Genomic DNA, 14435 nt, shown 5'->3' with positions numbered 1-14435 from the left:
ATTTTTTTTAAAATTCATACTTAATATAAACTATGAAATAAATGTATTAATTATGTTTATATATGTAAAATACAACTTTAATAATGTAAATATATTTAAAAAAATAATCAAGAAGTAGATTTGTATCAATTTTTATTGGAAATGCTTTTTTTGATACTTATTTCTAATGATAGCATATATTTTCATAAGAGTTATAAATTTATAATTGTAATTTATTTTACATTAAATGCATATGATTCACGTAGAAATAATGTAGGTATAATTTATACTACTCTGAAATAGGAATTATTTATAAGTATTGCAACCCAATACCAAATTGAAATTGTTGCAATACATCGCTCCTGACAAATAACAAAGGCATAACTAAGTTTAACTCTACTCTCGCTATATTTCCAAGTTTCATTGCAATACCTCCACCAACTGCACAACGAACATTTTCTTTAAAAATTTTCATATTTTCTTTATAATCATTAGCTGCAAATAATGAAAAATTACTTATTTCCTAAATAATTACAAATTAAAATATAAAAAATATTTTAAATATCATACCAAATTTAAAAGTAAAATTGGATACGTTTCCACCATTGATAAAACCATGCAATTTGAATAGATCACCAAAACCATTACGACCAGGTCTAAATGGTAATGGTGTATATAAATGCAATGCAAGAGCCCAATATGCATCACCACCAATAGAATTTCCATCATGACGAGGTCCACAACCTCTCATATCAAATCCTCTAAGATTTAATGGTCCACCCAGAAAAAAATGATCAGCAATATTTATTTTCATGTCATTGCTAATTCCTCGAAGCAATCCAGATTGAAAACCCAGTTGGAAGGTCTAATAAAAATTTTTTAATTACACAAATTATATATAAGAGATAATTTCAAATTCGAAAATACTTGCTAGACATTCATATGGTGACCAATTAGTTTGCATAGTAAGTTCATTTTTAACAAATCCTATATCTCCGCCAAGACCAGCTACTTCTGTCGAAAATTGCACTAAACTTCCCATAGTAGGAAATATTAACGAATCTCTTTTGTCAATAGAACAAATATGTCGTAGAGCAGATTTTAAATTTGGACCACATTGCTCTCGAACGCGAAATGATACTTGTTTAGAAGAAATTATTTCCCTATATGTAGCTTCATATTGCAAGTTATGCTTTAGTGTACCTGCTCCGTCTGGATTAAGACCAATATCTAATAAAAAACCTTTATCACATTGACTAAAACCAGACCATGGAAATCTATTTGATGTGTTAAACACACTACCAGTTAATCTATAAGAAAAATTATTAAATATAAATTTATAAGAACTTATTTTTAATTATTTTTAATTATTAATTTTTAAAATAAAATAATTTTACATACACTGTATGACGCCAATTATCTATAAATGGTTTAACAGCAGATATACTTATATTAGTTGAACTTTTTGAACCATAAGAATATTCCATCTGTAAACGTTCTCCTCTTCCAAATAAATTGGGTGCTTTTGCATGAACAATAACTGAACCTTCATTATTTCCAACCATAGTACTAATTCCACCTGTTAAGCGTCTTATTTCACGTACCATAAAAGTGACCTGAAAAAGAACATGATTTTAAAATTTCTTAAAAGAACATATATTAATCATTAAATAAAAAATTCATGAGAAAACTGGAAAGAATTAAATCTGAGAAATTACTTATTTTTTGTTGAATTATTGTGTAATTATATAGACCCACTTCAACGCCTTCTGGGGTAGCACGAGGACCTTGACTGGTATCAATGTAAATTCCAATATTTCCAAAACATCCTAAACCTTGTAACTTTTCTCTCACTTTATAGGCACGTAGAACAACATCATAAAAATCTTGAGCTTTAAACAGTTCTATTACTTGAGCTTTTATTATATCGTCTTTCGTTCTTATAAGCCCATCTACATGTATTCTGTCAACTCTTGCCTAATTTATAATATTTTAAAATTAGAGTTACTAATTTGTAAAATTATTAATTTGAAAAAATTAATGTTTTATATTTATATTGATACCTTTACTGAATGAAGATCAATGGGTTCTTCTTTTCTTTTTTCAAATAAATTCATCTTTTCCTGAAAATGTAAAAATTAAAAATAAAAATTTAAATTATTTTATGTATTTATATTAAAAAAAATAAATGTATTATATAAAAAAAATTAAATAAAAAATATAAAAAATATTAAATAAATTTTAAAAATATATACATATCACTTACAGAATTATTCTTTCTAAAATTTTGTTTTTCAGTATTATTACTTGAAGTTTCATTTATATTTCTGGACATATTTGATTCCTAAAACATTAAAAAGAAAAATATAAATCATTACATTATATTTTCGTTAATGAAAAAAATAATGTAAAGAATTAATTAAATATAATAACAATCTGTATAATAAAATTAGAAGTATACAAATTTAATATTTTATAAAATATTATTATAAAATTATTATAAAATATTTTATAAAATTATTATATTCAAAATAATAGTACTAAAAATTATTATTAGAAATTACTCATGGTGTAAATTAGTAGCTTTTATTTTAGGTTATATCGTAATTTTCTAATAATACATGTGTACCTTTGCGTGAACGGTTCCCATTTTTCTTAGAAATTAAATTAAATTTCGTTGTTTACATAAGAATTCACATTAAAATATTATAACAAATTTTGTTGAATCTCTTTTAATGTTTAGTAAAAAATAAGAATAAATTTTTTAAATCAAATATTCGGAATGACTGAGAATAAATAGTGTCCCATTTTCATACCGGTTCTATGATATCGCCCTCTGCATACCGTGCTTTAGATAATTATATCAACATAAACTTATAAAATTTAAAATTATACAAAAATATTTATATAAATATTTCAATGATAATTTAAACTTTATTATTATTATTATAGAATTTTTTATTAAAATTATATTATATATATTTATAATATATTATATAATTAAATTATATATAATATAATAAAAAAATTATTACAATTTCATAAAAATATTATATACATTATATATATAAATATCATCAATTTAAATATCATCAATTATGGGAGCTGAATATATTTAAAAGTTACAAAGTTTATAAAAAATTACAATTAAATATTATCATCAAATTTATGCATAAGAAAGATAGATTACAGTAATATTAATATATACAACAATATATGTTATTGATATTAAAAAATTGGCATTATTTAACAATTGTTAATTAGTATATTTTGAATTAAATATAATACATTTAATTCATGTTTAAAACTTAATCCAAATATATCAAAATGTATCATTTGCAGGAACTTTAAACAGAGACTTATTAATTATATTATAAAATTAAACTGTTAAAATAATTCAATAACAAATATATATAAATAATATAATAATTGAATAAATAAATTATTAAAAATATATTATAACAAATAATTTTTAAATCAAATATATAATTTAATGAAAAAGATAAAAAACACTAGTCAACATAGAATATTTATATTTCTTTAAATAAAAATTAGAAAAATCATTAGTTTTTTTTTTCATTCGCAAAGAATATAATATAAAATTCATATGTATATATATTTTTCAATAAAGACAATAAAGACAATTTATTTTTCAATTAAAACTTGATAATAAAAATATTTTTTTCTTTTTAAATAATCATAAAAATATATAACTGCAAGAGTCTTTTTATATAATCATTTTAAATAATTTTTTAAAATGATCATCTTAAATTACTTATTAAGTAAATTATGTTATGAACAAAAATATTATATACAAACATTTCATATTGAAGAATATAATATAACTTTATGTTATATTAATTTTTATAATGATAACATACATATAAAGATTATTCTTTTAAATAAAATAATATAATTCATTATTTTCTATATTTTCAAAAATGATTTAATTTGAGATTCTTTTTTTAATTTTATAAAATTTAATATGTGACAAAAAAGATAAAAACAGATTTATATTTCATTTTATCATATATATATAATAATTCTTAATGAAAATCAATTATTATTTAAAAGGGAATCATTTTTTTAAATCAAATAAATTGAATTTTTTTAAGAAGCTAGAAAGATTTGAAAGTGCTAGAAATTTATTATATAATGTATAACAATTTTTTTTTAATTATTATTGATTGAAATTACGAAAAAAAATAAATTTCGATTTTTAATTTTTTTATTTAAATCTATAAAAAAATTTTAAAAGTATTTTATATATCAATCTAAGTAAATTATACATTTATAAAATTTCATCAAAATCAATTGATGCATAAAAAAGTTGCATTGAACAATGTAAATATTTTTAGATTTATTAATTATATATCAAAAATCGTGAAAAATTCTAAATTTGAATATTTTTGATCTTTTAACTCATAATTAATGAAATTTTTATGAGTTAAAAGATATTATGTAAATAACTTATTTAAATCTACAAATACTTACTTGTTATATTTAACTTATTTAATTTACATTTACATTTTATTGCATTTACAGCAAAAAGCAAAAATTTTTTTTGGCTTGAATAAAAAAGTAAAAATTATAATCTTTGCTTTTTTTTTCTTTGTGATTCTGACTGAAAATAATATTTTTTAAATTTTTAATAAATTGATTCTAATAATTAATATCTAACTAAGGGACTATCTTTCGAATATCTTTCTAACATCTTAAAAAAATTCAATTTGATTTCAATTTGATTCAATTTTTAAAAAATTTTTTCGTCAGTAAAGAATAACCGATTTTCATTATGAGCCATTTTATTTTAAAATTGATGTTCATATGTTCTCTCTCTCTCTCTCTCTACATATATATGTATATATCTACAGAAAAAAAATATATATATATATATATAATATCACATCAAAATTATTTAATTTTTATATGATATTTTGCTATAAATAGAGATTAGATATTTTCTTTCTTTTTCATTCAGATTAAGATTTCATCATTAAGATCTTATTATTATTATTCAGAAGAAATTTAATCTTATTTTAGATAAAGAATCAAAAATATAATTTGACAAAAATAAAACTGTTATTTTATGTTTGTTTCATTTTACGTAAAATTAAATTGTTTATAATTTAATAAATAAACAATATGGAACATTTTTGTATATCAATTTTTGTTTAGTTTCCATAATTATTATCAAATTTTCTATTTTATTTTATTCAAATATGGATTTATATTCATATGTATTATATATATATATCAAATATATAATACATTTATATATTTTTAAAAATTGTCAAATCAATTAAATTCAATATATGTGACTAGAATCACAATTATAATTTTTTTTATTGAATTTTTTATTTTTTTGATCTGAAAATGATCATAATGCGGCAGGACTAACACGTGAATGTGTGTTAGCTGGTGATACAGGACTTCCGTGAATTTCTAAATCAAATTCAGAATTAGATAAACTACTTCTCATGACTCTATTCCATCGATTTGCATTTTCATTTAATCTAATTAAATGCTGATTTGCATCTAAATCAGTAGATCGTTCACAAGCACGAAGCGTTTCTTGTTGAATAATTATTTCATTAGTTATATATGCTTCGCGTCGAATTTTATCTCTTAACTTTGGATTCATATCAGGAATACACCATCGTACTAATATCATTACAAGAGCAACAATATTCTGGAAAATATTAATTTTATTAATAATCAAATTAAAACTTTTGATTGAAATTAATTTCAATAATAATAATACCTCAAAGACAACAATAAAAGCTAATCTTGCCGCAAGTACATGCCAAAACATAATAGTATATTGATATTTATTTGATGAATCGGGTGGTTCCCTATAATCTGGATATCTACATATTTCAACTCGCGGATTAGATGTTGAAAATGGTTCAGTACCGTTTTTTAAATCACTTGTATTAAACTTCGAAAGAGAATGGTCTAGAAATCCTTCTAGAGAATAATTATCAGAGACAATTATTCGATAAACTAATCTAGGTATAAAATTCGAAGTAAAAGCTATAATGAATGCCTACAAAATTTATAAATATATCAAAAGTTGTTTTTATATAAGATATTTTTTATAAGAAATTTTCAATTATTAGAACTTACATTAGTTATAACAGATAATTTAGAAATGGAATCTAAAATACGGTACCATATGCCTATATCAGTAACACGTTGTCCGACTGGTCTTCTATACATTGTTAACAATTTTTTCGCGTCTAATCGCATTTCAAAAACATTATTCAATAATGCAAAAAATGGTGCTAATGGAAATGCAGCAACAAAGATAGTAACAAACCCATATTGTAGTACTGTAATATAATATAAAATATTAAGATTTAAATATTATATATTTAATCACATAGTTTAATTTATTTCAACAAATTTAATACCAATACCCATTTCTAAATACTCGGGAAATAAACTTCTTGGACCCCATTCCACTAACTTATAATCCTTAATCCATTGAAGATATTTTCTAGTAGTAATTTTTCTTTGTCCATCTTCTGTTGTCATTCCAACATGTACTTTTAAAGTATTTAACCATTTGTAAAATAATGGAAACAACATTTCTAATATTGTATTCATGGCTTGTTTGCCAATCATAATAATGCTTAGCTGTATGCATAATTCCATAAGGCACCCACCAGGACCACATTCTTCTTGTCGATAATGAAAGAAGCGATTATAATTTCCAGGATAACCAACGAACTTTCCTTTAAAAAATGCTATATAAAATATGGAAGCATAATAGTTAACAAATTCGAGTAGATATATTTTTAATGTTAAACTATCATCAAATTCAGTTTGGGTTCGAAGTAATTCGATCTATAAAAATGAAAATATATATTATAAAAAAAATTAATAATAATATATCATGAATAAAAATATATTGTTATTATGATATAAAATACCTCTGTTAAATATTCAGCTAACCAAACATAAACCCAATTAAATATTATAATGCAACACAAATTAATACTAGCAGCCGTAGCTGTAGTAAATAGTATTGCATAACTTGTTACCATAGGATGTCCATAAACACTTAAAGCAGTCAAAACAGACATTCTATATAAAACAACACCTAAGACAGCAGCCATTGCTATTGCAATCTAAAATAAATATATATAAAAATGAATTTAATAATTTTAACTTTTTCTTAATTTTTACAAACCAGCAGCAAAACGACAGAGAAACTGAGAATTGTAGCAGGAACTCTCATCTTCCAAAAGGGAACTTTCGGTTCTTCTGTATTTGTGATAATATTGAGCGATTTTTTTTTTATATGTGCTAAACGTGCTAAGTACTGAGGTCGAGGATGTTCCTCTTGAGCATCCAAACCAGTTAAATCCCATTTATGAGTAATTTCTGCTGAATATCTTTTCCATAATTCCAAAAACAATGTAGCTAATAACAAAAAAAATTGTATTAAATTATTAAGAAGTATTAAAATATATATTATATATTTTATACAACAAATTTATATATATGTATAGAATAATTATATTAAAATTACCATTACATACCCCATAATGACATAAATATAGAAAAAAAAACAGTAGATGGATTATCAAATAAATATGTAATTCTTGCATGTAAACATGTTTCTTTCAAATCCCAATATCCACAAAAATGATCACATAAAGGACACATTTCAATGGTACCATTAAAATTGCAAATATCTTCACTTGGTTCATTAGAATATAAAGTCGCACAACTGTATATGAAACATAAAAGACCAACAATACTAGCAGGTATCAACATATGTGTATAAAATCCAAGCCAAGCAAAGTAAAGTCCAATTTTTACTCCAAAATACTCTTTGATGTAATCTAATGGTTGATAATGAAGACATTTCTTTATGCTTGCCCATTCTTTGTACAAGAGATATCTCATAGAATCTGGTGCTTGTAAATCACCCTAAAAATAAATTATATTTTAAATAAATTGTTTTTATCTAAATAAATAATATTTATAATATTTTAATAAATATTGTTTATTTTTTTTTATTTTTTTATTTTATTTTACAATTCATAAACTAATATTATATAATATTTTCAAACAAAAATTTTCTTTTAATTAAATTTAATTTATCAAATGATATTTATTTATTACTTAAAAAATTAGAAAATATTTATTATAAAAAAAATATTAAATATCAGCAAAAATAATAATTTTTTCTAAGATTTCTTTTGTCAAATGGAATTTCAATCGATTTTATAAAATAATTATAAAATAGCATAAATTTTAATATAAATATATTTTTTTCTTTGAAAAATAATATTAAAGACATTTAAAAAATAAGGATTCAACAAACATACTTTGAAAATTATTCTTTTTTAAATAAAATATGTATAACGAGATTAAAATATTCTTTTATTTTTATTTAGGTATTATTTAATTATGAAAAAGTAAAATTGAAAAATAAATAAATTTTTTTTAGAAGTCAAGATTTTTTTTTTAATTAGTTCTTCAATTTCTTGAATAGATAATTAAAATTTAATTCACTATTTTAAATAGAAAGAAACTGATTATAAATACTTCAAATTATTTATTCAAATCATATCAAATATATAACAATTATTTTAATTTTTTATACATCAGATATTCTTAATTTTTCTTTCATAATATATCATATTATAATATATTAAATATTGTTTAAACAAAGAAAATATTTAATATATATATTATATTTATTAAAGTCAATCATATATATATATATATATATATGTATTACATTTACTTATTCTGAGTCTTTATAATGATATTAATCTGTTTTTATTTAATAATCATGATTTATATTTTTAAAATCATAAATAAAAATAATACCAAAAAAATAATATTTTTATAATAAATATAATTCTTTTATAAAATTTTCATTTATAATTTATTTAACTAAATTTCTTATAATAATTATTTAATTAAATTTATCTGTAATTTCTCTTATTTAGAAACTCGTTCGTATATTATATAATGCAAAAATAGCATATAAATAACATTGAAGTTTTTTTTTTAAATTTTTAATAGAAATTTTTTTCATATAAAAAAAAATAGTTTTTCATATAAAAGTATTCATAAAATAATGATAAAAATGGGCATTCAATTATCTATATAAGGATTAAAATAAATTTGTAGAAATAAAAAATTTTTGGAGAACTTCTCTTGTTAATAATTTATTGGCACCTATTTCATAATTAAGATAAGTTCAATCTTTTTTTTTCTATATAAACAGTTAATATTAAAAGTTTAAACTTTTAATTAAGTTATTAATATTATTTTGTTTAGCTATATTTTATTTACTATAAAAAAATTAAGAATATATAAAACACATAAAAATATATAATAAATAATAAATATAGTACTCAATTATTAAGTACTATATTTGTAAATTTAAAAAAATTTAAAATAAATATGAAAAATAATATTATTTAATAAGTAACTATAATTATAATAATTATATATATAATTATTTTCAAAAATATTATAATTTTTAACAATTTTATTATAATTTTTATTTTAGAAAAAATAAATAAAATCATAAAATCATATTTTTCAAAATATTTTTCATATTATATTGTATATTCTGTAAATAAAATATTCAGAAAATATTTAAAAAAGCAACACTTTATAAAGTTTCTGAAGTCTTAAACATGATATACCAACAAAACCTATAATAAAATAACAAAAAAATAATTATTTTTAAATAATTAAATGATATAATAATATGTAAATAATTAAATATAAAAAAAATTAGTAAAAATAATCATTAAAAATTTTGCATTTATTTTTATTTTTTTTTCATGTTCATATATTAGAGTAATTTAATTAAAAAAATATAATTTCATTTTATTATATTAAATAATTATATTTATATTAAAATTCAATTATTAAAAGACATATTTTATTAATATGAATAAGTATATGAAAAGAATTACACAACACACAACAAATGTAATATACAAATGTAATATAATAATGTAATATAAATCTTATATATCACATTGTATTTAATATAAGATCAAAATAATTGAAAATGAATAACTAACCATTAAATTAGTCCTTTATTATTGTCCTTTAAAAATTTTTCAACATATAATTGAGTGTTTGGGATATAATAACTTAAAATGGGCAAGCATAAAATAATAAGCTTTGTTGATATTATCATATATAGATATACCTAAGTATTCCATATAATAATTCTATAATCCTAAAGTTTCTGAAGAAAATATGAATACATATATGTAACTTAAGCGTAAAATTAAAATAATTAGCATAATAAATAATAAAAGATACAATGAAAAAAACAAAAAAATGACTTACATCATGAAGAGGATATGCGGCTATATATGCTTTTTCCGAAATCAATCTATCTATTCCAAATGCAAAGTCATCATCCTTAGTTTCAGTAAATCTGGTTCTATCTAAAATAAATTGTACGATTCTAGCACGTGTTGCAGTAGTAAAAAAATTTGGTGAATCCAAATTGAATAAATATTCTTTATCACGGCTATAAACAGCTGTAAAATTATGTTTCAGAGTTGGAAATATTGTTTGGTTTACATAATACTTTTTCATAATTCTCTTGAATAATGAATTGACTTCTTTAATTAATGTGTTACTACGATTTTCAAAAATCATCATACTAGGTAATTCTTTCATTGGCAATCTAAGTTTTAATATTTCAGCATACCGTCTTAATACTTCTTTAGGTGCATGAATTTTTATGAAATGTAAACCATTTGGTTCTGCTTGTTCATATTCTAATTGTAAACCTTCCTTTTCTAAATTTTTTTCAAATATCTAAAAATTAAAAATGAAAAATTAAAACAAAACAAAAATTATATCTCTAATTATATGTATTTATATAAACTATGTAACTTACACGTCTATATTCAGTACAACGGTACGTTTGAGCTTCTACATTATATTCATCCCAAACAAGTACAAAATCAATTGTACGAATTTCATCACGAAAATATAAACTAAAAATTGTTCCACATTTTGAAGCCTGTAAAAAAAAGATGTTAATGTTTCATGTTAATTATTTATATTTTATAATATTTTTAAAATGTGTATATAATTATAAACTTAAATTTACCGATCTTGAACTTCTTTTACTGTTTCTTAAATCTGTACAACTACCATCAATAATTGTTTCATTGGTATCATTATTAAAAGTTAATGTATCGTCATTATGTGTTTGTTGAATATCTTCCATAGAGATTGCACTATGCATACTATTCATGCTTCCAATATTATTTAATGAGATATTAGGAACACTTTGATATAATGTTTGTACAGATTCTGCATTTAAATTACTTTGTATTGATCGATAAAGACTTGCTTCAGATATATTATTTCTATGTCTTTGTATCCATGGTGTAGAAACTTCTTCATCTTCTTCTTCCATATTTAATTGAATTGATCAATATTCAAATTCTACTTATTTGAATCAAATAATATATACTACATGCAAGCCAAATAAAAAAAATTTATATATAAAAAAATGCTATAATATATAATTATAAAAGCATTTTAACTAATAATAAATTGAATTTATATTGAATTTAACTTATATTTTTACAAAATAAATGAATATTAAGGCATAAATAAAATAATAAACAATAATAATACAACAATTAAAATAAGTAAAAATTATATTAAGATTTATTAAGTTTATATTATTTATATTTTTAAAGAAGAAATAATAAGTGACAAATAAATTTTTAAATTTTAAAAATTAAAAGTTTAATACAAAAGTATAAATATTTTCATGTGAAAATTAAAATATACAGTATATTATTATGTATATAAAAACTTAGAAATAAATAATAAATTCTAAAAACAAATCATGAATTATTTTTAGTATTTATCTCAATTTTGAAAAAAATGCATTTTACCATTCAAAAAATATAAATAAATTTTAATACAATATAAAATATTAGATCGTATTTATGTTGTTAATGTAAAGTTAGCTATAACATTAAATTTTCTACGAAAGAAATAATAATTAAAATTTATGCTTACAAAATTTTTATGTTTCCATTGGGAACCTTTAATTCCGGATGCTGTTCAGATATGAAGCAGGAAATTGTCACATAATTGTGAATATTATAATTCCATTATACAGTACTTTTAACCTTTGCTTTACTATTTATATTTTTTTATAAACAATTAATCTAAATGATTACGTGTATTTTTATAAACGTGACGTATTTTAATGCATTAATTTTATTATATAAAAAATACGAAAAAAATATCATACAATGATGAGATAAATACATAATATACATTCATGTATAAATGTATGCATTTCGTGAATCATATTAACATGTAAGCGATACAACAATGTATTAAATGATTACGTGATAATAAATTGATGCCAATTATTTTGTAATTTATATAAATTCTAAATTAAATAAATTTAAAAATTTTAAATTAATAAATTTTTTTCCTATAATAAAATATAAATTTAATAATATTGATTTAAAAAATTTAAATTTATTATTTATATAAAATTACATTTATTTAATGTTCTTGCTATATATTTTGTTGAATAATGTTTTTTAAGTATTATTAAAATTATTATAAAAGAAAAAAATAAATTTTATTTTAATTTATAAAATTTTATATAATTTATTATATAAAATTAATTTATTATAAATTTATATTATAATTTTTTATTTTCTTAAATGATAATAATACAAAATTATTTTTTTATAGTTTTTATAAAAATGTAAATGTAAATTATGTAAAGATTCTTCTTATTTGATATATCATCTATTATTTCAAATTAAAATTCATCAAAATATTTAAAATCAAGATTCACATATATCTTTTAATACATAAATATGTAATATTTTATATTATTTACATATTACATAAAATTTGTATTTTTGTTTTTTATTGTACATAAATCTTTTATAATACAGATCATACTTCTTGCATAACTAAAGAATTGAGTTCATCTTCTCCTGGACATAATACAGAGTCTATATTATAGAATGCTGCATGTAAAGTTATTAAAAACCAGGATACACCTAAAATGAGATTTTTATATACAAAATATGTATAACATTCTATAATATCATATCAAAATAAAAATAGAATTATTTTATTTACCAAGAACCCAAAATAGAGCTGCACCAGCACCAACCAAATAAAAAATTGGCAATGAACAAATTCCTACCAAAGTATAAACTTGAACTAATGTTAATTTATGATTAAATATCATAAGTTCTTGTTTAGCATGACGCTGTGAAACTTTGTAACAAGTACCAAGAGATGCAACAACAGCAAGTAGCAACAATGGTGATGTAATCCTAATGTTAAAATATAATTTTGAGATTATTATATTTTAAAGTATACTTATTCTAAAAAGTATAATTATTCTTCTAAAAAGAATAAATTTTGAATGTAATAAATCTTACAAGCAATATATAACTAATCCAATAAATACAAATAAATAATTGCTTTGGAAATATTCAATATTTCTAACAATTCTTTTACTCAATCTTGGTAAACTAGGAGCAGGTCTTATATTGCTTGTATTAAGAAACAAAGACCATGATCTAATATTTGCTTTTCTATGTTCAATCCATTCATGAGCTTGAGGATATCCTATGTTATTAAGTGGAAGTTGTGGTATCTGTAAGAATTCAAACCTATAAAAAAAATATACATATTATAAATATTATAATACTTTACTAATATTTTATTAAAAATAATTAAACATTAAAAAATATTTTTTAAATGTTAATAATAAAGAAAAATTTACATAATAAATTTTAAAAATAAGTATAATTTGAGAATATGGTTATTTTAATTAACTAACAAATATATTAATAAGATGTCAATGTCATTAACATTGTAAAATTTTCTTATAGGTTAGATAATAAATATTTGACATTTTATTTTTCATCATCATGTCCATGTATCATGTATTTGAAGATTACCCAGTGCTAGATTTTTGTTTTTGTTGTGGTATTTGCATATCACCTACGATGTCGATTTCTACGTTTGCCATTATCCTTTAGTAGTTGAACGTCTTTACTTTAAATGTATGATAAAGAAACAACTATCCTTTCTATTTTATTCTATGAATCTCGTATCTCCACCGCAAGGCGTCGTAGCATCGTTTTAGAAAAAATCCATCGTAGGCACTAAATTCCCATCATATCGCACATCGAACTACTATGTTACCCCTACCACTGATCCGACTATACCAATACAAACCAATGTCGTGTATACAAATGCTACAGGTTGCAGCTGCTCGATAAAAATTCTTTCACTGCTCCGTAAGGCTCTTTGTCTGAATAAGGTAAAAGACGCAAAAGATTTTTCTTTCCTTACATGAGTTACAGATGTTTTCATTTAATAGAAAATCTTTTTTTTTATTTATCTTAAATCACAGTATGTTCGCTGCATGTTAA

General features: G+C 20.5%; 3 protein-coding genes across 6 annotated transcripts; all 3 read right to left on the bottom strand.

Moving 5' to 3' along the window:
* Window positions 1-115: 115 nt before the first annotated feature.
* LOC108004195 (sorting and assembly machinery component 50 homolog) lies at window positions 116-2821 on the bottom strand. Its single transcript, XM_017066928.3, has 8 exons — window positions 2609-2821; window positions 2246-2323; window positions 2043-2102; window positions 1738-1956; window positions 1381-1595; window positions 911-1289; window positions 550-844; window positions 116-474 (listed from the first exon to the last, which is right to left on the bottom strand). Exons 1-8 carry the CDS (start codon window positions 2627-2629, stop codon window positions 290-292), a joined length of 1452 nt encoding a protein of 483 aa, XP_016922417.1. The 5' UTR covers window positions 2630-2821; the 3' UTR covers window positions 116-289.
* A 2476-nt stretch (window positions 2822-5297) lies between these two features.
* LOC108004207 (anoctamin-1) lies at window positions 5298-12223 on the bottom strand. 4 transcript variants are annotated; one of them, XM_017066946.3, is made up of 11 exons: window positions 12031-12223; window positions 11102-11469; window positions 10886-11011; window positions 10324-10803; window positions 7530-7923; window positions 7178-7410; window positions 6918-7115; window positions 6396-6831; window positions 6109-6314; window positions 5744-6028; window positions 5298-5671 (listed from the first exon to the last, which is right to left on the bottom strand). In XM_017066946.3, the coding sequence occupies exons 2-11, from the start codon at window positions 11411-11413 to the stop codon at window positions 5360-5362; spliced, it is 2982 nt and encodes a 993-aa protein (XP_016922435.1). In that variant the 5' UTR covers window positions 11414-11469; window positions 12031-12223; the 3' UTR covers window positions 5298-5359. The 4 variants fall into 4 exon arrangements, with proteins under 4 accessions (XP_016922435.1, XP_016922436.1, XP_016922437.1 ...); XM_017066947.3 differs by having other exon boundaries at window positions 6402-6831; XM_017066948.3 differs by having other exon boundaries at window positions 11102-11406.
* A 385-nt stretch (window positions 12224-12608) lies between these two features.
* On the bottom strand, window positions 12609-14099 carry LOC108004203 (prenylated Rab acceptor protein 1). The gene is made up of 4 exons (XM_017066943.3): window positions 13959-14099; window positions 13434-13667; window positions 13126-13325; window positions 12609-13043 (listed from the first exon to the last, which is right to left on the bottom strand). The coding sequence occupies exons 1-4, from the start codon at window positions 14027-14029 to the stop codon at window positions 12937-12939; spliced, it is 612 nt and encodes a 203-aa protein (XP_016922432.1). The 5' UTR covers window positions 14030-14099; the 3' UTR covers window positions 12609-12936.
* Between the last annotated feature and the right edge of the window lie 336 nt (window positions 14100-14435).

This window comes from Apis cerana, linkage group LG12, assembly GCF_029169275.1.
Source record: "Apis cerana isolate GH-2021 linkage group LG12, AcerK_1.0, whole genome shotgun sequence".
NCBI classification, from domain to species: Eukaryota; Metazoa; Arthropoda; class Insecta; order Hymenoptera; family Apidae; genus Apis; species Apis cerana.
This window is presented reverse-complemented; position numbering and strand designations above follow the sequence as displayed.